This window comes from Dermacentor silvarum, chromosome 2, assembly GCF_013339745.2.
Source record: "Dermacentor silvarum isolate Dsil-2018 chromosome 2, BIME_Dsil_1.4, whole genome shotgun sequence".
NCBI classification, from domain to species: Eukaryota; Metazoa; Arthropoda; class Arachnida; order Ixodida; family Ixodidae; genus Dermacentor; species Dermacentor silvarum.
Window position 1 is genome coordinate 100,063,068 of NC_051155.1, and position 24,513 is coordinate 100,087,580.

General features: G+C 46.6%; 1 protein-coding gene across 1 annotated transcript; it reads left to right on the forward strand.

Moving 5' to 3' along the window:
• Positions 1-443: 443 nt before the first annotated feature.
• On the forward strand, positions 444-1,197 carry LOC125943491 (uncharacterized). The gene is made up of 2 exons (XM_049662834.1): positions 444-760; positions 825-1,197. Exons 1-2 carry the CDS (start codon positions 444-446, stop codon positions 1,195-1,197), a joined length of 690 nt encoding a protein of 229 aa, XP_049518791.1.
• Positions 1,198-24,513: the final 23,316 nt, after the last annotated feature.

The following is a 24,513-nucleotide window of genomic DNA, read 5'->3' on the forward strand; positions in this document are numbered from 1 at the left end:
GGGTTGGAAACTAAACAGTGACGACCATTGTGCATCACGTGTGCAGGCTGCTTTGGAGAACGGTGCAACCTTTTTACCTAAAGGTACGCATTGAGCCACTGTACATGGAGGCGGTTTATTACTGTAATGGTTACAAACTTCGACTCCGGCAGCTAGTTTTCCGCAGTACCTCTGTGCCTGGACTAGCTTGCTTCGGTCACACTTCTATCGAACAATTTTTTTCCACAACCTAAGAGCAACTTCTTTTGTATGTGTGAAGGTGCCGACAACGGAAGCCTGGCAGGAGGTAGTGCGAGGATTCGAGGAAAAATGGAATTTCCCTCACTGTATTGGAGCTGTCGACGGCAAGCATGTTCAGATACAAGCCCCTCCTCATTCAGGCAGCTTGTATTACAACTACAAGGTAATTAATGCGGTAAGTCACATTTGCATAACATGTGCTTATGGTTTCATTTTCTTACTCCATCGTGCTCATAGCCGCTGTTGACAGCAATTTGAAATTCATATGTGTTGATGTTGGGGCTTATGGACGTCAAAGTGATGGTGGCACATTGTCTGCTTCTTGCTGTGGAAAACCTCTAGAAAAGGGCTTGCTCGGCCTTACATCTCCGAAACAGCTGCCTGGCACAAACATTGTTGCTCCTCACGTCTTCGTCGGGGACGAAGCATTTCAACTTCGTCCAGATTTTCTGCGGCCATATTCTGGGAGGGGCCAGGATGAAAGCAAGCGCATCTTTAATTACCGTCTAAGCAGAGCCAGGTAACTAAAAGCACAAAATTTGCCCTTGCGTATGTTGAATTATTTTTTTTACTTCAATTTGCAGGAGGTGCGTTGAAAATGCTTTTGGAGTGATGGCCTCCCGATTCACGATCTTTCGACGTGCCATCAATCTGCAACCACAAAATGCAGACTACGTTGTCATGGCGTGTTGTGTCCTGCACAACTTCTTGCGTGATGACGTGATCTACATGACGGCGAACTATGTCGACAGTGAAGATGCATATGGCAACATCACCAGTGGCCAGTGGCGCACCACCCAGGACAGTGGCACCTCAGCAATGTTCAGTCTGCAACCTTCCACTGGGCACAATTATACAAGGACGGCAGCGGAAACAAGAGACCTTTTCTGCTCATATTTTGTGAGTAGGGAGGGTTCCGTGCCTTGGCAACGGGCGTCTCCTGGTCTGCGGCCGTGAGAGACAAAACAAGCAGCCACCAGGTTTTGCTGGATGTGCTGTCTGCTAGCCGCTTCTTGTTTGACGTGTGGCACAGTGACAGTTCGCATAAGTCAATAAATATATAAATGAAAACAGACATTTCTGTGTTATTGAAATACGAGCACAAAAGGTGAATTTTGTACTTTGTGTACTCCACTTGTTTGCAGGAATAATGCGGCATATTATGTCGCACTTAGCTTTCGAATGGAACAGTGCACATCAGTTGTATCTATTATTTGACTTCCATGTTTAACTTTTTGGTTCATTCATTTTTTATTACTGTATATCATTATTTTCATGTTATGCCCCCCCCCCTCTTCCCTTTGTGATATTGTCAGTTAACAGGCAGAACATGAACCACTTCATTCACGTTTAAAAACTTCATTTACCTTGGTTTGTTGTAGTGCCACTGCACTGCAAACTGACACAGAGTATTAAAAAATTATTGCTTCATTGGGGTAACAAGTTTTGGTAGATATGAAATACAAAAGGATGTCCAATAGTCAGACTGTATAGGAACCTCCGGTCAAGGTTAGGTGGGGAGAGGAATTACCATACGGTAGCAAATTAAAACGATATGACATTAACATAGAGGTAAAAAAGTAGAACAAATATAAGAGAACAAGTTGAGCAGATATACACACACAAAAATACAACAAGTAAAGAAAAAGACAAGTGTGCGAGTATGTACAAATATATATCAAACGTGAACTACACGCAAATAACAAGCATAGAACAACGAAGCACATGTATGTGTTCCAATACAAAGCTACACCAATTGCAAAATTAAAAAAAAAGATTATTGCTCATCTTTTTTTCATCTTTCATAGGATGTCAACCTACAAACAAGCGTCAAAAACAATTTGACACAGTGACCATGAACAATAAAAGATACTTCACAGTTGATTAACAGTTTATATGCTGTGCTGATCTCCACACTGGAGTAAACAAACGTGATCAGCCGGGAACTATTGCACTCTTGCCTTTTTTGTAGTTAAATTTTCTACACCTGTACTATTCCAAATTTCTAATTAGCAGACTAGGATAATTGCCGGCGCTATAGGATGCTACAATGTTTTGCAGCTCTAGCCGCAGGTGCTGCTGCATGTGATTAGGTGTTTGTTTCATAGCTGGTACAAGTGATAGCACAAAATGAGTTACGTCGTCCATTGAATGACTTGCTTTGAGGGCGCCCCTTATGGCTTCGATTCGAAGATCGATTGCCTCGATTTCCTTTCTTGTTTTTTGTTGCTTTCTTGCTCGTCGCTCTGTCGCCTCACTCGAGGTCACAGATGAGTCCTTGCTTGTGCATGGAGTTGTTTTAGGGGAGGATCCAGGCGACGTAAACATATCTTCAAAAATCTCTGTTTCACAATGTTCCTCAGGGATGACCGCCATTTCTTCTGCTACGGCGCTTTCATTTTGAGAATAGATTTCTTCGAGTGAAACATTGCTGTTGCTCCTGCGTAATATGCATGTAGCTTATTAATGAGCACTCGTACCTTTAAACATGCAGTTGCTCTTACCGGCGTGGTTCAAACAAATCTGTCATGAACCTCAGCCTTTCCATGTGTGGCCAGTTGCTGGATTTGCTTTTCTTTGTGGCACCTGAGCCACTCCTGTGCTCATCTTTAAGGTCTTTCAATTTGCGTCGAAATGTGTCTTTCAGCTTTTCCAACGGCTTTGTACTTCATCCATGGTCACTGAAAAAAATTCGAAGCAATATAACGAAATGTCAAAGCATAAATTACGTGCAGAAAATTCTTCTCTCTATAAGTGTGTCACCTAATAAGTAGTGCAATCTCTTAAAAAATGCCATCAGCTGATTCATGATCGCATTTCAATGTTCCCGGAACCGGGTCGCGTCCTTCAGTGGGTGGACCAAAATATAGCTGGCGATGAGTAACACGAGAACAAGGTAAGAGCAGGAGCCAACGTTTCCTTGGCTCCTGCACTCACTATTTTGGGGGCTCCTGCCCCCAAAATCGCTGGGGAATTTTAAAAAGGAACCTTGAAATATCAGCACCTTGCATTCTGCGACACCTCGCACACAATTGAAATAGTTTGCCTAAACTTGGCATGCTGAGCAGGCTTATATTGGCTTGTATTTCTTCATTTCTTCGTGGCCGATCCTCTTCCAGCGCGTTAAAACAGGAAAGCGTTTACTTCGACGGCGCTTGCTGTTACGTCACGTTGCTCCGCCCACATCGCGCCGATCGCTGCGACTCAGCGACGGAAATTCCAACATGTCGGAATCCCGTCGCGGAGAGCCCGCGACGTCGCGGCGGTCGCTGAGCGAAGGAATTCGCTGTGTCGCTGTGTGAAAATCGCGCCATGTGAAACGGCCTATACGGAACCTCACGGCGACGGTGACGACGACGGCAGAAATCCGCTTTGGAGTGTCCATATAATTGCTATCTCAATAAAAAGCGGCAATGTGGTCAAGAAAACGAAATCACTTATCTGTGTGCAGAGGCTGCGGCTTTGTTCGCCTTCCTTCCATCATGAATTCTGCCGCGCAACTCATCAAAACTGCCAGGCTCGAACATCAGCCGAAGACCAGTAGCTGCGTCAGCGAACGTCTTCAACCGATAAACATCCCACTTATCATCCTAGAGCAATTTCACTAAAACGTGCGTGATGATGTCCAAAAACAAAAGAAAAAGTTGCAGTGGCTTAGCTCGGCTATGCCAGGATATACGTAGCGTTAGCTAAGGTTCAGCTAATTATTCTTAGCTTTCCTGGTTGTCTAGATTGTCAAGGATTAGCTTGATTGTCATGCTTACTGCTGCTCCAATGACACACACGCGGTATACGTATTATGTGGCACATGTATATTTATTTTTGCTCAATGTCACGTTGCTTCTCTATTGCCACAAAGACGGCTCGGTGATCAGTGAAGTAACACGCTGCCGTCTCTATGGCCCCAACACAGTATTTGGAGTTGTCTGTCTGTCTCTGATAGACAAGATCAATGGTGCTTCCCCATTGGGTCGTCTGTGCAGTTGGAAGACTGGCTAAGTCGAGGTTAAACTTGTCCTTCAAAGGAACACAAAGAGAGTCTGGAGCACGATTGAAGTCACCAGCCACCACACACAGTTCACTTGCCGCCCGACTAGGTATACACGTAGCCACTACGTCTATAGTGTCTTTAACGGAATTGTTCGGTGGCACATACACGGCTTCGATTATCACACCACTTTCGTCAAACTGAACGGCACAGACTTCACCCTTAGGCACCGCTACGTTTGGCACTTCACTGGCAGCAATCCCATTCCTGACATAGATGCAGACTCCCGAGCTTCTGGTAGCGTCAACACGACTGGCATAAGCATTTGCGCTCTCCTTCTCCATGGCTAGCTATACCACACTGGCAAACGCCAGTCAGAACCGCAGCGGCTCCAGCGCAGTGTCAGACGGCGACTGCACAGCGAGCGCGCGCCGGCGCCAGTGCGTCTACCACGGCTACGACGTCACTCCTCTGGAATGCGCAGACCGGCGGCGGTGAGTCGCGCGCGGCGGCGGCGGAGTGCGCGAGAGGTGCCGGCTCCGGTGGCTCCGGTGCGCAAGCCGTGTGACATCACTGATCCTTGCGCATGCGCAGCACGGCTCTTGATGTGCCGCGCGAAACGGGCTTGGCTAGGCCAGTGTAGCTAACGCTACAAAATGCTTCCACGAAAGAGCGCGCGCCACGAACCACCGCACAAGTTCAGACAAGTGACTGAGTCGAAAACCGTTCACAGCCTCAGTATGGTATTAAGTTAATAAAACCGTTCCTACTAAAAATAACCGCTAAAACTCCATAAGTAATTATCGATTATTTTTGTTTATACTAAACATCATAAGTTTTAAAGGACAACCTAATTTGTAGCGTAAACAATAAATAATACGATTAACAAAATTGCGACTACGAAACTAACGCCACACTATGGGTACTGTTGCAAAAGACTGCTCAAAACAAAGTCACGCACGCGCGCACACACTCAAACATTGGTTTGGCGTTCATTTCGTCACCTATGAGTAAAAGTTATTACTAATAACTTTATTTTACGAACAATAACTTTTTAAAATAATTTGCAGCATCTTCACAGATGACGCGGTGAGAAGTAAGGTAACTTCCTAACTTGTTAACTTGCGTAACTTGTTTCATTTCTTTCATTTCTCTTTGGCCTTCGTTTGTTTCACTGAACATAGGAGAGCTGCAGGCTTGGGAGGCTTCCACGGCAAGAATTTTATCGCATTTTTCTGCAAGGCGAGTGTCGGGAGCAGCCGCTGAGACAGCGATTAGCTGTCGTAATGTTGCGGGTGTTGCTGAATCCGAAACTCTTTCAACGCGCTGTGATCTCAAAGTTCGTTGTTTGTTTCATCTCTAGTACCACGGTCACTGGATAAAAGAAGTATTATGCTTTCGAGACAGAGGGTGTGGCACAGGAAATTCGAGGACCTCTGAAGTGTATGTTTACAGCCTGTGCGCGCTTGCATCCCACGGTTCTCACAGCGTGTCCGATGCTCAATGGTAGCGTCGTCGCTTGTCGGCGCCTGCCTGATCGCCACCATCCGCGCTGCCACCAAAGTGTCAACTTTTGGGGAACTCCAGATGCACGCAGTCACCGTGTTTGCAAGTCAATTTTACATTCTTTTGCTCCCTAAAACATGCGCATTTTGGATCGTACCTATGGCTATGCCATCTGTTGTATGTTAAAACAACGATGGCATTTGTACGCTGGTGAACAAATCACTCGTGGGCGATCATGAAGCTGGTTCAACGTCGCAGTTTCTACGTAGCGTAAACGGCTACGAAAGTGGGCTGGTCCTGGACATAGTAGAGTCTAACACGGCGCCTCAAAGCGCGAGCTGTCGCAAGAAGAAGTGACAGCATTCAAAGAGCTGACTGGTTTTGGAACGAGAGACGTATGCGTGCGCTCGTGACCTAAAGGTTAGAGCACCGGGCTGCTGTGCCTGACGGTCAAGGTTCGATGCCAAAGTCGGTCACACATTGTTTTCTTTTATTGCGATAGCAATTATATGGACACTCCAAAGCAGATTTCTGCCGTCGGCGTCGTCGTCCCCGTGAGGTTCTGTATGACGTCAACGGTGATGAAATCGTCGCCGCGCTCCGGAAGTTGTATGTGCGCGAGTGAAAGGGCACGACGGACGCGCGCTTTCACGGGGAGGGAACGCAGGTCGGAGAGCAAACGCGCGTTCTGCGAAGTGCTCCCTGAAGGGCTGCAGAATGGAGTCTCTTTCCTCCTTTTCATATATAGAGAGCAAATGCAACTTTCTCGGTCGCGTGAAAGGCTGTGGGGGGATGGGAGGGACGGAGGGGAGGGGACGTTTAGCTGCGGTACCAAATGCGTATTTATATAAAAACGCCGCGCGCGTTCGGTGCGAACGCGGGCAAAACGTCGGCAGCGTCGACAACAGTTCTGCGCGTTGCTGGAGCTGCTGCATGTCCAAGTTCATACAGCTGATAAAACTACTATCGTTACTCCTTATAGCTCTCTACTAATTTGCTATCGCAATTGGTGCTTCGCCTTTTGGGTGAAACTGCGACAAATTTTTTACGAAAGCGAGCCCAAACACGAACCTACCTACCTACCGCAAAGTGACACGAATGAGGCAAAGAATGCTTCTTAATAAAGTTTTCAGATGTCGCCTTCATATGCGAGTCCTGCTACAACTGCTACACACAAAAAACGCCGAAAATCAACACAAATTACCCAATAAATTATCTATCGAGAACTTCTCAATAGTAATATCATTGTGCAACTGCTGAGCGAACTCAAAGACTGTAAATTTTGTTGAAAGTCCGTTTATTCAACAATTCGCCGGAGCAGATGGGCGCGAACTTTCAACTTGCATTGCTACGAGCCGCCGGAAATGTGTGCTCCTGACGCGCGTCAAAACAAAGCCTGAAAAACTTCTTTAGCAGTTTTAGTGAAGCAGACGTGCTCCTGTGTTTTTCCGTGGCACGTTGACGAAGACAGCGAAGACCCGCGCCGTGATTGTTTGATTGCTGTTGCTGGCAGACACTCACACTCACAGACCCAAAACACAACTTTCAAGCTTACACACCACACTCCAAAGTCAGCTTTTCTCGCGAACAAAAGGTGCTGCGGGAAAGATACCGGCGGAAAAATCTTATCTCACTTTCAGAGACCGAGAGCAGCAGCGAAAGCTTCAGGAGCGTGGTTGCCATGGCAACGTTGACATTTGGGGTACCCGTCCCAGTGCTCCTTTGCAAAAAACAGGACGTGAATTTCACCGCACCTTCTCCAATACGTTCGTGCTGGCCAGGGCCTCTCCTGGGGTTTCCTTCCTCCATGGTGCCATCGAAAAATCAGACACAGTACAAAGAAAGACATCTAAGCAATAGTCAACTGAACCGAAGAACAACTCGGCCAGTATGTCATTTCCCTCGGAATGAACATCGTCAAGGACGTCTTCAACACCAGCAGTCAAACAGCACCTAATACGACAAATGCGGAAATAGCGCAAGCAACGGCCAGAAGGACAGGTGCGATCTTTTGGTATACTAAAGCAACAGAAACACCGCCTCAAATACTTCGTGCAACGAGCACTCGTTTCAAAAAACGCACACATCCCATAGCCAAAAACGAGGTGACTTCATGCAAACGGTGCCTCTCTCGTGAAAGCAATCTGCCAGACAGCTCGGAGCCTGCAATTTTCGATCCACATGCACTAGCTTCAAGTCCAACAACAGATCCTGCTAGTTCATAACGCTTCAACTTCACTCAGTAGTGCTAAGTGCTCAACATGCAATCGTATCGATGATCACGTGCTACGGCGCATGTAGACGTCGTCCGGAGCGCCACAGTCAGGCTCGCCCACCAGAGCTATGCTATAGACGTCACCGGACAGATACACTTTTCTATGAGGTTGTGAAGAGTTATAGAACCATCTTGGAACATTGCACTCACTGCACATTTTATGCTATTCATTCATCAGACGCTTTCCTACCTGTCATGTTGTTTGCAGCACAGGCTCTATTGGGGGGAGGGGGAAGCGTGTAACGAAGCGCAGAAGGATGATGCAGTGTAAAAGGGGTGAAAGAGGAAGATGAAGAATAAAAGCGTGTTCGGGCGACCATGTTTGTTTCCGTCCACAACCTTCTGCTCGCGTCACATATATATTGTCAATGGACCGTTACCCAAGCGCGCGCACGAGGACGCAGCGAAAGGAAGACGATGAAGGCGCGCCTCGTCTCGCGTTTGGATTTCGCCATATTGCCTGTTGTACGTGTACACACACACACACACACACACACACACACACACACACACACACACACACACACACACACACACACACACACACACACACACACACACACACACACACACACACACACACACACACACACACACACACACACACACACACACACACACACACACACACACACACACACACACACACACACACACACACACACACACACACGCACACACACACACACACACACACACACACACACACACACACACACACACACACACATATATATATATATATATATATATATATATATATATATATATATATAGCAGGGTGTTTCAGCGAACACTTTCAAAATTTATTTAAGGTTGCCCTGTGGCAGATAGCGCAATTCTAGTTAATGAGCTGGTCTACTCGAAGAGGCTGGACAAAACTTGCACGAAAATTGAAATGCATAATCGACTAATTCAAAACTATTTACTAATTAAGTTTTTAACTTATTACCTGATGACCCATATTGCAATTTACGAATTGTAGCCGTGGAGATCGCAAGGCGCATCCATTTATAATTAATTCTCAGGATGATACCAGTTTCGAGATATTAATTCCCGAACTTTGGGGGGGGGGGATATATTGGCGTTCCAGTTAATTTTGTGCTTCAATGCAAAAAGGAACGTTTTGTTAAGAACCGAACTGGAACGCCTAACTGGAACCTAACTGGAGCGCCAACAGTCAGCGCTTCTTGCGCTGACTGTTGCGGCAACTGTGGGTGTTCTATACGGTTTTCTAAACAAAACCAAAGGACATCATTTAATCTGCCGTTTTACATAGACTTTGGTTTTCCTTTTTTTTTTGCGGGAACATGGTAGCACTACTTTTTGTGCCGACTGTAGTCGCCTATTTTCTTTCTATGCCGTCTGTACATATAGGCGTTGTATAGCCATAATCATGAACCCGAGTAGTCATAGGCAGTCGTAAGGCATCGTCATATATAGCCCTCTAGGATCCCCTGTATACCTATGGTGCGCATCCTCTCACGCATCACAGAGGGGCGGACAGAGGGACGGGCAGATTTTTGAGGGAAGTAAGCCTAGAATGCTGATGCATCGAAAACTGACTGCGATAAGGAAGTTTAGTGCTGAGCTTGAACTTGTGGGATGGTGTTCTAACTATAGCCACGTGTCTTCAAAGGGGGCTGACGACGTTTATTGAGAGCAGTTGGGTCCTGGAGAAAACGGCGACGAGAGCTAACTATCGAGCGGGGGCGGTTAGCACGCACACTTCTTTCTTCTTACGCCTCTGCTCTTGCACTGTTCCCACTACTACAGGTGACATTTTCCCCCTTCCTCGGAAAGAGCATCGGCTCGATGCTCAAGAAGCGCTGTGAGAAAGGAAAAAAAGAAGAAAGAAAATAAAACACGCTCAAGGTTGATGCTCGCGCGCAGCACACTGTGAGAGCTACAGCAGCGGTGAAGCGTGACGTGCATAGTTGCAAATGGGAGCGTAAAAATCACGAACGCGCAACGTAGGGCTTCATGCGTACGACGTGAACTATGCCAGGGTGAGGTGGTTGTCTACGCCGTGTTTGCGCCGCACTGTCCGGAACGACTTCAGGCCACGGCGGTGAACAGGCCGAGGAACTTTTCACAAAGGCCACGGCGGTGAACAGGGGTCACCACCCACGCTTGGTCACCGGGACTATAGTGCACTTGCCTGTGACGGATGTTACTTTCTTTAGAAAAGTCGCCATCTTCCCGCTTGTTATAGAATAGTCCGCTCCGGTATTCACTAAAGCGCTAACCACGTAACCGTCGATCACTACCGTTATGTCGAGCGAAAGCTGGTTATTCCGTTCAGTTGCAGTTGACGTCGGATCAGTACCCTTCATTATTCGCGTCGATCGGAGGTCTTCAGCGCGTCGACTGCCAACGCCCTCGCCCCCAAAGGTCACTGTAAGTTTTCCCGGTGGAAACTGGGCGACCGTAGGCTTGAATACCTCTGGCGCGATGGTGAAAATCGCCTTGGCGACAGCGAACGCGACTTCCGCCTGGTAGGCCGTGGCATGCGCTGCTGAGCCAGATAATCTTCAATGTCCCGAGGTCGTTGGCCCAGTCCGGGTGGCGATGAGTAGGCAGAAAAGCCCCGCAACCCGAGGCATTGATATGGGCACTGGCGGTACAAATGGTCTGCCTGACCACAGAGGAAGCACAGAGGACGGCGATCTGGTGTGGGCCAAACATCCGACTTCCGAGGGGACATGCGTCGATCGTCGGAGTAATGTACCGGTTGCTCCTTCGGAAGCACATCCGGAGGAGCGACATGGGGAAACGGTGGAGGCGTGTGTTGTTCCTTGATTTACTGCGCCGGTCGGGCTTGTGGAAGTGCAACCGGATGAGTGGCCGGAACAAACAGCGGGAGTGACGCGGCAGGGTGTCTCAAGACTTCTGCGTAGGTCGCTCAGCGGTGTACAGAAGGTGTAGGTGAGGTGTTAGCAAAAGGAACGGTGGACCGGAGCGCTTGGCGCACTTCATCTTTTATAACACTCACAATGGAGCCCACCGTGGCTTGTGGCGTGCCATAAACCGTCAGTATTTCTTCGCGCACAACGGTGAGGATGAGTTCTTGAAGGTTGTCATTGTTGCTTCCGATGGCCGTCAAAATGTCTGTAGTCGCGTTCACTTGTTGCTCGTAAAAGTTCGAGCGATGCTGAAGCATCGTTTCTATACCTACCGCCTTGGCTAAAAATTCGGCGACAGTCTTCGGAGGATTGCGCACAAGACCAGCGAAGAGCTGCTGCTTCGCTCTACGCATCAAGTGACGCAACTTCTTGTCCTCGGTCATTCCAGGGTCTGCTCATTTGAAGAGGCGCGTCATATCTTCTACGAACGCGGTAACGCTTTGGTTGGGTAGCTAGACTCGGGCCTTGATCGTTTGTTCGGTTCGTTCGCGGTGATCAGCACTGGCGTAGGCGTCAAGTAGCTGACAGCGGAACTCACGCCACGACGTCATTTGCTCCTCACGGTTTTAAAACCATGTACGCGCGCCGTCCTCCAGGCAAAAGTAGACATCCCTATGTTTAGTCACGTCGTCCCATTCGTTATATTCGGCCACGCGCTTGAAGTCGGCCATCCAGTCTTCGATGACGTCGCCATGGAACGAATTTGGCACCCGTGGGTTCTGAAGTGGGTACCGGTTTGTCATTGCGTTTTTCATACCGGTTGAAGTGGTCTGAAGCGCTGTGGTGTCTTCAGGAGGCAGTCCCCGGATCCTGTGGCTGGCCCGATGGACGGGAGTATCGATTCGCACTAGACTGGTGGTTCCGCTCCCAGGAGGGGTCTGCGGTATGGGTGAGAAGTGCCCAGCACCTCCACCACTTTGCCACGTGTCTTCGAAGGGTGCTGACGACGTTTATTGAGAGCAGATGGGTCCTGGAGAAAACGGCGGTGAGAGCTAACTATCGAGCGGCACACTTCTGGCGCCTCTGCTCTTACAGTGTCCCCACTACTACAGGTGACACTATGCGCTGGTCCGACCAACGCGGACGCTATATACGCGGGTGCGCCAACATTTCTGGCAGTTTTAAAGGGGACCTGAACCGCCCCTCGGGCATGGTGAAAAAAAAAAGCCCGTTGAACGCATACGCTGCTGCGAACCTCTCGACCATGCTTTGCAGTCGTGCGTGGCGCGTGGAGCTCGCAAGCGGAGCCCGAAGCCACCTTTCTTTCGAACGATCTCTTCTCAACAAAAGCCTGCTCGTCAGTCTTTTCCTGCGTCAGTCTTTCAAAGCTTCATTAGGTTTGAAAGGTTAAATGAAAGCTATGTTTAGACCAATACAAGGCTATGTTTGTCAGCTTTTATTTCCTTGCTTTGCATAAAATATTCATAATTGCATTGCAAGGTCAACTAGCTTGAAAGGGGGTCCTCATTAAACAGGCCATGCTGCAAAAAAAGATGCAAAAATTAGGGTAGCTTGCACTAGTGGCGCAAGGATAAAGACACAGCAGTGCTGATCGGTTCCTAGCTGGTCCTGGTTATAAGAAGTGAGGCTAAGTTATACGAAGTAATGCCAAGTGATGCTAAGTTATACCAAGTGTATAAGCATTTAATCGTGGTCCGTGGCGCCGGGGAACGACTCGCGAATAACTTGCAGTCCGAGCACACGTAGGGTAAGTGGAGCAGTGTACGGGAGGCGTGCAGCAGACGACACGTCGGGATGACGTCACGCCTGGATGACGTCACAGCGCATGTGCAGTAGCGTGCAGCTGGTGGGAGTTCAGCCGAGCCGCCGCCTTACAATACCAGTCTTCAAACTCAGATAGCGCAAATTTAACAGAATTCACGGTCAAACTGTCTGTAAACAAGGAAAATGGCCATCTTCTGGACGGCTTCCAGTTTGTTAATGTTGCTAGCTGGTACGCATTCCATACAACTGCACCATATTCGAAAAAGGCCATATTATCCCAATTTACACAAGAAGTTTAACATTCTTTGGAGATGATTTTAGGATTTGCTGCAACTATAGAAGTTCTTAAAAAGCTTTAGCACAAACAATATCAACACGGGTGAACCAGGATAAATGATAAGACAAGATAAAGCATAAGAACTTGTATTGAAAAACCCTGTCTAAAGTTTATCCGTTATATGAATAGATACAAATCATTGGTGATGTATGTTTTACGAAGGACTATATCACAGTTTTGTCGAAATCTTTTAACGCCTGCCAAGCCTCACACCAGGTACAAAATTGGGCAAGTGAATAATTGATGCATTGACAGTCGTGAGCAGAATTAATTTGTTGATGTAGAACACAATCGTCTGCATACAATCAAATCCTACTTTCTCTATTACTGGGAAGGTCACTTATGTAAAGTAAAAGTAGTAAGCTGGCAAGCACAGATGCCTGAAGAACACCTGATCAGACACCTAGCGTGACAGAATCAAACGAGTTGAAACTAACTGGAAACAATTGAAGAGAAAGTTAGAAATGCAGTCAAGTAATATATAGTTTTAAGGATACTGCTCAGCTTGTTGAGTAAGAATAAATAACGATGTCAAAAGCCTTAAAAATCAATGAAAATGGCATCGAACTGGATTCTAATATCGAAAGCATGAACGAGGTAGTAAGTGAATTCCATAAACTGCGATATGGTAATAAATCCATCCAGAACTCCATGTTAAAACTGAGATAGGCACTGTGTGGTTCAATGAATTCAACAGTAGACTTATAAACTATGTATTCTAACAGTTTACCTGAATAAGGTGTAAAAGAAGCTTAATCAGTAAATGGTTGCAAAAGCACTTTGTTACCAGATTTAAAAAGGGGGAGAACGTTCGTTTGCTTTAAAGACGAAGGAACTATACCTGTTGTGAGAGAATGCTGAAAAATAACAGTGATACTGAGGTGTCCACTGGGAAATAAAATTTAAGTTAATTATTAAGTATAATATACATAATAGTTATAATGATATTATTGTGTAACTTCACTGTCAATGGTGTAGTGACAGTACCTTGTAAAAACATATTCTTTCCTATCGTTTTGTTCTGCTTTCTTTTTTAATTTACTTTTATCGATAGCTTCGTCATCATTGTCTGTTTTACCGACATATGTTCACAATTGTGTAATTACTATAATACTTTGTAAAATATAAAACTTTTTGTTATCCTTTATAATATGCTTTTACGTTCCTTTGTTAACGACAAAATGTGACATCTCGAAACTACTGCCACATCGCGGTTGCTAGGGCCTCGTCAAGCTGTTTGAACCAGCTTTTTGCCCTAGCATCCATTTCCAATGTATATTATGGAAAAAATAAAAAATGATTTGATTTGATTTGAATAATGTACGAAAATGCATTAGGAATTACGTCAGGGACCCCACATTTCTTAGACGTGCCTTCATTGAAGTACATTTCTTAAATTTGCAGACACCCGCCGTGGTTGCTCAGTGGCTATGGTGTTGGGCTGCTGAGTACGAGGTCGCGGGATTGAATCCCGGCCACGGCGGCCGCATTTCGATCGGGGCGAAATGCGAAAACACCCGTGTGCTTAGATTTAAGTGCATGTTAAAGGTGGTCCAAATTTCTGGAGTCCCCAACTACGGCATGCCTCATAATCAGATCGTGGTTATGGCACGTAGACCCCTAATTAATTTTTTATAAAATTTGCAGACGTACTTCTATATTGTGACAATGTTATTAAGGCATACAACGTTAAAAAAATAAAGAAGAAGAAATAATAAAAAAAAAAACGTGGGCAGCTTGCACTAGTGGTGCAAGGCTGAAGTAAACAGCGGAGCTGGTGATCGACCTAGCTTTTCTTCCAGGTTTTACTAGGCTTGCCTAAGTTTTGCTAGGAAATGCTAAGTGCTGCTAGGGACGGTATTCCGAATCGGCTCGCCGCCGACGCGCAGATTCCCGCTTGGGAGCGCGACGCGCTTCAAGATGAGCGGCTTCTTCATCGGGTGTCCGGATCTTCTTTCGTCGTTTCATGTCAAGGCTGCATCTAGTCGCCACAGGGTCAACGAGATTTCTGCCGCCATCACGGCGACTCCGAGATTTATCTCCCCTGTGACGTCACGGCCAAGCTGCGCCTCCACACTTGCCAGGGAGTGGGTGGTCGAAACCGGCCGAGCCGCCGCCAGAGGCGCCGGTTGCAATCACGGACACCGCGCGCGTTTGGAGAGAACGCGGGGAAACGAGGAAATGTAAACCACGTCGGCAGCAGCTCTGCGCGTTGCCGCGTTGGTGCTGCTAAAATTTGTTTATATCTCTCTCTCGATCTCATTTTCGCTTTCTCTCTCCCGAGCATAGCGCGCCCCGCGCGCATGCTCTCCTCTCTCCTAGCATGTAGGCTCTCTACCCTCAAGGCAACATGTGCACGGCACGGAGAGGAGGCGAAGCACACGCCGCTCCACGAGGGGGTTGCTAGGCAACCCAGGCAACTCATCGCTCGGCGAGGGAGGTATTTTGGATTAATCAGACACATTACGCCCGGCTTAAACAGCTCCGCTGTTAAAAAAGCCACTATGGTAGTGTTTTCGATAGGAAATCAGCCCCTAAGGGTGCGTGCACAATGGCCGAAAGGTGTACCAGTAAAACTCAACCGCAAGTATTTGACTCGTGTTGATTGCTTCAAGTTCAGCTTAAGTTGCACAAGCTTTCTACACGATAGAGAAACTTGGCTTTCTTTGCAGAGCGAAGACAAGTATAAAAAAAAAGCACACAAAGGTAGAGAGGTTTTCGCATAGCCTGTACAGTAAGAGATCCACTGAAGATAAATAAAACACCAGGTGCTCTCCCATAATATCATAAGATAAACCATTTATTCACATGGGCACAGGGTGGAAATTATTGCATTCCCATACATTCGCTACATAATGACTATCACGACAAAACTCCATCGCATTACTATTTCTTCCACAGGTAATGTTTACTGCTGCTATGTTACTGAATTGCTATCTCACTGCACCAAAAGCTATAGTAACCAATATATTGGGCATTTCAACTGGTCCATGAAAGCGGGATGGGCACTAGCCAGACTGAAGCAGCGGCACACTGCTCTGTTCAATGCCCAGCCCCGTGTGAGTTCCTTAAATTTCGTCACGGACATTTGCTAACATTGCCTAGAGGCGGGAACATGCCTTTCTGTTAGATTCATGTTTCACGTTCAGCCTTTCGCGTTATCAGAGATTACCTAGCTCGAATTACTAGGCTTCTTCGTGCGCAAAGGGACGCGAAATGCGTGAATGCAATTAGTTCACCGACAAAAGGCGCCTCTATTTTGTAAAGTGATTTGTAGATGTCTATGCACCTTACATCGGTCGTCAACGCCGGCGCGCATCACTTCTGTGTTTTCGAGCTCCTGAGCAGTGTCTCGACGTAGTGTCCAAGGCAAAACAGGCAACCGGCTTTATCAGAATACACAATCACAACTAAAAATAGCAATAATCTGTGACAGACGCTGCAATACACGAATTATTTCTGGCGGCACCAAGCAGTTGGCGACGCAGTGCCACCCCGACACCACGACTCTTCGAAACTGCCAATCCATAACAGGCGGCATGTGGTGCCGTTTCGTGGATGCAGTGCAGTTCCTTCAAAAATTCCCTATCTTCGTTCGCACTCGCTGATACTACACAGCACAACAGTGCATACCACATAGAGAAAGAAAAAAAAGTTAAAGAGTGGACACTCCCATAGACCCCGGCGGCCCAATCGACTCTAGCGCACCTGGTGGTTGGTGAGAGCAACTGGCCTGCGCTTCCCGTTTCGGTTTCACTGGCGCGAATTTTGGATTACTGTGCGCAACCGACGTTTGGCTCTGGCGAAAGTTAATGATTTCAGACCACTTTTCTCCGCCCAAATAGCAATGCTATTGTTTGTCGTTTTGATTTAGCGATTCCCTATTTGTTTTAGCTCAAAACTGTGCGTGCGAATTGAGGTCATGACGTAATCTTTATTTCGACTAAGTTATAATAGAAAGATATGCACGTAATCATAATTCACTACGGCTTTATTCATCGCGCTTTTCTTTTGGAACAAGCGGTCAATCTATATATCAATCAAGAGACAGAGTACCCGCAATGTTTTTATTCAAGGCAAGGTAGAGGCTGAGCATATAAAAGCACAAAATGAGAAGAACATCGCACAGAAATGCAAAGTAGACAACAAATGCATCTAGACTTACAAATAAATTCTAACAAATAGAGTGAGAACACAGACAACGCACACATCGCTAGAGTTGGCAGTAGCCGACAAGCTGGTGAAGATGACGCACTGGGCAAGTGGGTAAGGATCTATATGGATCTATGGCAAAAACTCAGCGCACAAAGTTGATAAAGAAGGAAGAAGTGACGTATACACAGCAATAAAGTCCCGAGTCACGACTCGGGTTAACAGAAGTAATGCACAGAAAAGAAAAAGCGTACAGAAACCACACGACACAATATATCAGAAAACAAAATACAGTGTGTTGGCTGTTCTTAAGAGCAACTTGCCCAAAATGAGAAAAAAAGCGAACTTGATGCTTCAACGTTGCCTGTTCGTCCTCGGAAAGGTAGGGCAGCTTGCCCACAATGTGAAAACAGACTTTATGCTACAACACTTGCAGACCTGTTGCCTCTTCTTATGTCGCTCTCATCAAAACTTAGAGCCCAAGTTACTTGCGTCTGGGCGTTGCTGTGACGCTTCCAAGTTGAAATAGATGGTAGTCATCACTTATCCAAATTGTGGACCTTAATTGGTGCTAAAAGCGGTATCAGAGGGCTAACAGCCGAAGAAAACCACTTTCGCTCATTATTTTTCAAAAAGGCTGCACACAGTGCATTATCACTGTCATTGTTTTTCACAAAGGCTGTACACAGTGCGTTATCACTGTCATCATTTTTTACAAAGGCTGTACATATTGCGTTATCACTCTCATTGTTTTTCACAAAGGCTGTACATAGTGCATTATCACTGTCATTGTTTTTCACAAAGGCTGTACACAGTGCGTTATCACTCATTTTTTTACAAAGGCTGTACATAGTGCCTTATCACTGTCATTGTTTTTCACAAAGGCTGTACATAGTGCATTATCACGGTCATTGTTTTTCGCAAAGGCTGTACAGTGCATTGTCACTGTCATCATTTTTTTACAAAGGCTGTACATAGTGCCTTATCACTGTCATTTTTCACAAAGGCTGTACACAGTGCGTTAACACTGTCATTATTTTTCACAAAGGCTGTACAAGTGCGCTATGACTCACAAGCTATAATAAAGGGGCAGCGTCCGCAACCCCATCAACAGCTGCAGTTTTGGACAATCTTATGAAAAGTTTTGATGGGCGTGGTGAGGAGGTTGACGAGAAGCTAATATACGAAAGGCATGAAAGTGAACCATGCCCACTTCATACTGTGTTCCTTACCCGCTTGAATATATTTCAACACGCGCTTTTGCTATCGTTATATTACTTGAGCTGGAGAGATAAAGTGCACATAGTGACCGACGACCCACACTAACGTGCAGAGTTCGCCCGCATATGCTACAAAAATACAGAGAGGCTACCAAGCATAATTTCTTTTTAAGGTCATACTCTTCATAGTGGGTAAACAAAAGAATGGACATAACGAAGGAGTGGTTAGTCCCGTTGAACTTGATAGAGGGCCATAATGAGGTCTGATGTAACGAAGTAATGACTACAAAGCTATTGCAGGATTCGGTTCAACTTGAATGCTTTTGTGTAAAGCAGCCGCTAATTGCTAAGCTTTGAACTTGTCAAGCTGTATACCTGAAATTGAAGACTGGAACCTACCTATCTAAGTTTCGGTTCACAAAACGCACATGCCAACATAAACGAACCCGGCAAAACATTTTCAGAAACTTCTCGCGACACCCAGCAGAGCAGAAATGAAAATCGCCACACTTGAGAGATGGTGATACAAACATCAGACACTTTCAGGTGATGTGCAGTGGCCTCAATAATGGCAAGAAAGTGACATTCAAGTTGTTGTTATTCAAAAGCTGCTTCCGATGGCACAGTTAGATTTCCGAAAAGTTTGCTGGGGACGTGGTATGCTTTGAGCATTGTGAAATACTGATGGGTCCCCTTTAGTGTCTCGCTGTCGTCTATCAATATCTGTGGGCAACTGCAAGTATCACGTGCATTCCGAAGATATTTGATGAGAAAACCAGCTACATAATATGTAGCGGTCATCAATAATATGGGAGTGAATGTTGGTCGCAAGTTCAGAGAGATCGTCTAGAGCGGGAAAGTCGTCAGGCTGTGGCTGTGCACACTCCTCATTATCCACAAGAGACGCACTAGCGAGGGAGAATGGCGAGAGCTCCTGAAGGAGGTCACATTCATCATCCTCGACATTTCCGCATTCTGACAGTTTGAAGAGTTTTCTTATGCAGATTTGCTTCAGGCCACAAATAAATTGTGCTACATTGGGGTTGGTGTTGCAACCTTGCTTTTGCCTTATGTGGCCAAATATGTTCTCCAGAGGATCCTGTTGAAGTCTGCGTGTTAGCAGGTATTCAAATTGTAATTTTTGGAGAGGTCGTCCCACAGTTGACAAATAGCCTGAATTGTGATTTGCCAACCAACGACGGTTTTGTGGTTGACGTCTGCCATCAAACGTCCATGATGCAATCCAGGGAGGCTGGCCTCGAAGGAAGTCAATCAGCTCTGAATCCTCTTTCACGATTGCATGCCGGAGCTTTTGCGAAGTTTTCTTTTTACTCGAGCTGTTCAAGGCATCGAAAATCCTGTCCATACGATCACAAAATTGTGCTGTAGTGATGGCCGAGGCAGGCAGCACTTTCGCATACACCAATGCCGTGATAGCAATCGAACTGATGCACTGAGGACCTGCGTTGCTCTGCTGACCTTCATATTAGAAAAAGGTTTCTGATGAATGTGCCTTTCAGTCAACTTTGGAGCCAATCGCAACCGCAACTCATGTGAGGATTGGTAAAGGCTTACAATGTGGGACCAGTCAACGATGTCATCCCCAATATACTTGTGTGCTTGCACATTATTGCGCGTTGTTTTAATTAAATGTGGAACATCAAAGATGAAATACCCGCTCACCATTAACTTCAAAAAAAGGCTTTGCTACAGTCACTCTTAGTTGGTTAGCGAGACTTACATTTGAACTGCCCTGGTCACAAATGACTGCTTTCACTGCAATGTTAATGCTCCTAAGCTCCACAATGAGTGACACCAGCAGGTTATGCATAACAGATGATGGTGTTGATGTGTGCCTATAGTAAAAGCAACCGGTTGAACCCACTTTTTCGAAACACCAACAAGAAGAACTACCATTGCTCGATCAGCAATGGTTGAAGTGTGATCAGTGCCATCATCTGTAAAACCTTGGACAATGTCCCGTGCAGCATCATAACACAAATTCTTTTTGAGTGCTATTTCATCGAAAACTAAAGCACACACTCGGTCCCGTTCATTGCAAGCTTGAGTATTTGTTGCAATGGAAGAAATGATTCCTGGAATTGTGCCTGGAGTCATCTTTACATTGGCTAGCCACCTCCTTAATGAACGCCGGGAGGGCAAAGAAAATATGGAGCCAGAAATCGGTATGCTCGCGGACCACGGAAGTTTAAGTGAAGAGCAAATTTCTTGAACCACACGGGAAACCGCTTGCCCTTGCCTTTGGGCCTCAAGCGAACATGTGCAGAAAGATTTAAAACCTCCTCGGTGACGTGCGGTCGGATAATGCCAAGGGCCTTTGAAGTCGATGACGGTGCTCGGTGAGGCTGCCTCAGCAGTCTTTTGATAGTTTTCCGCTGTGCTGCTACTTTGGCTTGCAGACGTCGAATGGTTTGCTTGTATTTCTTTGATGGAGACCTTGCAGCTGGCACACAGGACGCACTGCAATAACAAAATTGATTTAAAAGCGAACAGCAACTAATCCCGTACGAGCGCTTTCTTCGCTTCTTTTTTACCCAAGGTGCCCAACTTTCTGTGGTGCAAAGTTTTCGATTCCACAAATTGAAAAAAAAAACATTAACAATGGCACCTAATAATGAAAATCACTGAGAGCGCACCATGACATTTTATTGGTGCTAGTTTGCTCAGAATGTCCTAAACATAAAATTGCACATTGAAACAGCTGCAATAACAGCATAATCACCATTTGCTGTAGGGCACTCAGGCGTGGAGCTGTTGGAGGACACATCTTCTGGAGAGTCTTGTGAAGCTTGTTCAGTACCTCGGACACTGCTGTCGGAACAATCTTGCGAGCAGCCTGTGGAAGTCTCTATATCAATAGTCTGTTGAAGTGAACATAAGTGTTGAAGCAAACAGTAAACTCACCAGTCACACATGTTCCCTTTGTGACAACTGAGCGACTGCCCAAGGTTTCCTCCAGCAAGACGCAGTCAGCAGGAACTCCTTCACCAGCTACATGGGAGCTGCCACCTGTAGAGGTTTGGTAACAGTCAACTCAGTTCGAAAAAAAAGACAAGTCGACACTGTACACACCCTGCTCCTCGGGGCACTTCAATGTGTGGGAGCCGCTTTTCGAAGCCTCTGCCACAGACCCTAAAGAAATGAAACAACAACAATTTGTCAGTAAGAGGCTTAAAATAACAAAAACTGAAGCACATCCACACCTTGCAGTGCGGCTTCTGCAGTCATGTCCCAGTCACTACTTGAAGCGATGCTCAGAGAACCTGCATATATGTGTAGTTGGTACAAGTTACAAAGCTTGTAGCACAGGGAAATTTAAACCGCCTTTTCAAACATGATTGGGTAGGTGGAAGAAAAGAGAATGCATCAACAGAGAAACAAGCAATTTGTGGTTTGTGGAATTATCGACAGTGCCAGCTTTCTTTGATACGAGGTATATGTGTACATGTGCATGAAGGCTTCAAGTTAACGTTAAATAGCCCTTCAATGTATTTCAAAACAAGTTGCACAGGTCAATAGCATAAAAGAATGACAGGAATGTAAGCTGTTAGGAAGGTAATAGCCCACAATTCACAAAATTTAAGACTTTCGAAGTGTTACTTCTACAGCGAGGTTTCTCCATCGGCTACAAATCTTCCAGGTTAACTGTCACCACTGATTCAAAAGAAGTGGCTGCTATCGCAGATAATTGAGTTTCTGTCAATCACTTACATGGTGCAATTGGTTGCACACTGGGAACAGCCATTCTTGTAAGCCTTGTGTGCCCAGGGTCCATGAAACTTTCAGCAGTAAAATGGTCGCTGCAAACCCTGTACGTTGCGTACAATAGGCTGGCCGCTTACTCAGGAGATCATCTCGTCCGGCATACTGCATCCATGCTGTCATCCTGCATCGGCAATGAACTATCAGCTGAAGGCGAAGTGCTCGAACAGTGATTTTGTTATTGTTAGCCTCACTGAGCAAGCACGAAAAGTACCTTGAAGACATGCAAACCATACAAAAGCTTTAGCGCACCTGCCGTCCCGTGGTATGCGGAAGAAACTCGTCCCTGGCTTCTTGTGGGTTCTGCCATTGTTCAAGCACCACGAAACACAGCAGTAGCTGCCGTAGCTTGGACCGCTGGACGGCATGGCATCAGCGCGGTCTGAAAATGTCATTAAATGCACACCAGGATTTATTCGTGGTCCGAGGCTTCGGGAAACGCGTCGTGAAGCATGCGAGGCCCAGCGACCGCTCCTCAACAGGGAGTTTTCGAGTTTTCGAATAGCGAAAGCAAAGCTTGCGGGCGTAGCGTTGCGGGCTTCACTTAAGGGAGCCCGCGAGCGTACGACGCGTTCGCCGCTACGCCGCAAGCTTTTCGTACGCTATTCGAAAACTCCCTAATGTTTCGCACCGAGCTCAGCGCACAGCACGCGTCGCCTCGGCTTGACGTCGTGCCCCAGTTTGCTATACTAGGGCGAGATCTTGTACGCGTTCTTGTACGCGTTCCACGATGGGACGGGGGCGTTCCGTTCCATCGAGCCGAACGCGATTCTGCATACGTTGCACAATGTTCACGTCTTGCCGCCGCATACAGCCGCAAACTGTTTTTTTAGCAAACCTCGCCGTCCTCACAAGCTCCAGAAAAAGATTACAACTGCGCGAATAAGACACCACGTAAGAAACACAGAAACGCCCCCACCCGAAGCGCAACGCGTGTGGGCGTGTTTATGTTTCTTACATGGCGTCTTATTCGCGCAGTTGTACCTTTTTTCTGATTCAATGACCCAACTAGCCCCAACATGTAATTCAACAAGCTTCGCTTGAAAACGTACCTCACCTGCTGTCTCACACACGAAAACACCGAAGCAGCCGACGTTGACGAAACCTTCCCGCTGTCATGCCTATGGTCATGCCTGGCTTGTCGCATGCTGGTATGGCGAGTACTCTCGGCGCGAAATCGTAGATGCTGCTTATGGCAGTGCGGCTGAACAAAAATAACCACGTAAGGTGCGTTGAATAAATTGTTTTATGTATAAATAACATGTCAAACATAGGCCTAATTATTATTTTGTAAAAAACATTCTGTTTAATTGATGATAACGTTTGTTTTTCGCACTTGCGTCCTCTGGCGTTTGGTGAGAGCACTAGTTGTTACGTGGTCGTGACGTACTTCCTGAGGCCAGATTTCGCGGAGTGTCCTCTCTTAACTTTTTTTCTTTTCTCTATGGTATACCCCCCGTATTCATAAACGCTCCTCGACTTGAACTTGACTTGCCACCGCCTTGGGCAGCGCGTTCGAAACGCGTTGAAGGTAAGGCGAGAGGCCACAGCGTCTTACACCAGTTCCTCTTACACGGGCCGTAACGAGCTAGCACAAACGCGTTAGAAACGCGCTAGAAACGCGGCCTTTCGTTAATGTTGGGTATTTATTGCCATCGTGGTGCGTGTGTCTATGTGCGCTTCGTGGCGTAGTGGGCTAACGCCGCGCGCTCGGAAGCGAGGGTCCCTGGTTCGATTCCGCGCTACGGACACAACTTCGGAATTTTTTTTCTCATTTTTCTCAGACTGGTTACACACTACTACTACGATGACGGGGACGGAACGGGTGCCGCTATAAGGAGCTTCGCTCCTAAAGAAATGAATAAGGTGAAATGTGGTTTGAGGAGTGGCCTGGCACGTTACAAAAGGAATACGGAGCATTAAGTGGCACCCTCCAGAAACTGCAGCGACAACAACAAAACACTGGGCAAAAGAAAAAGAAAGAAAGAAAACCGAACTCTTGTCGATCCACCGTGTTCACTGCCCGACAAGAGCTAAACACCTGGTACGTTCATGCAGAGAAGTGTGTATTTTGGGCATTCCCTTGCGGTTGCCTCTCAAGCATCAGGAGAAGGCACTGCACTCGTCCGGCCGGGACGTTCCGCGTAAGTATACAGTCATCGCTGGGCTCCCGCATACAATAACGCACCACGGCCAAACCGCGCCCGGCGGAAATTGTATACTGCCCAGCTTGCCCGCCTAGGTGGCCTTTTACTGCTCCTGGATCCCGAGATACCACGAGGGTCATGCAAATTTTTTGAAATCCCTTGATAGAGAATCGCGGCAGGATCTGAGCTCCCTGCAGATCGTTTGCTCGGAACATAGGTAATATAAAATAGGAG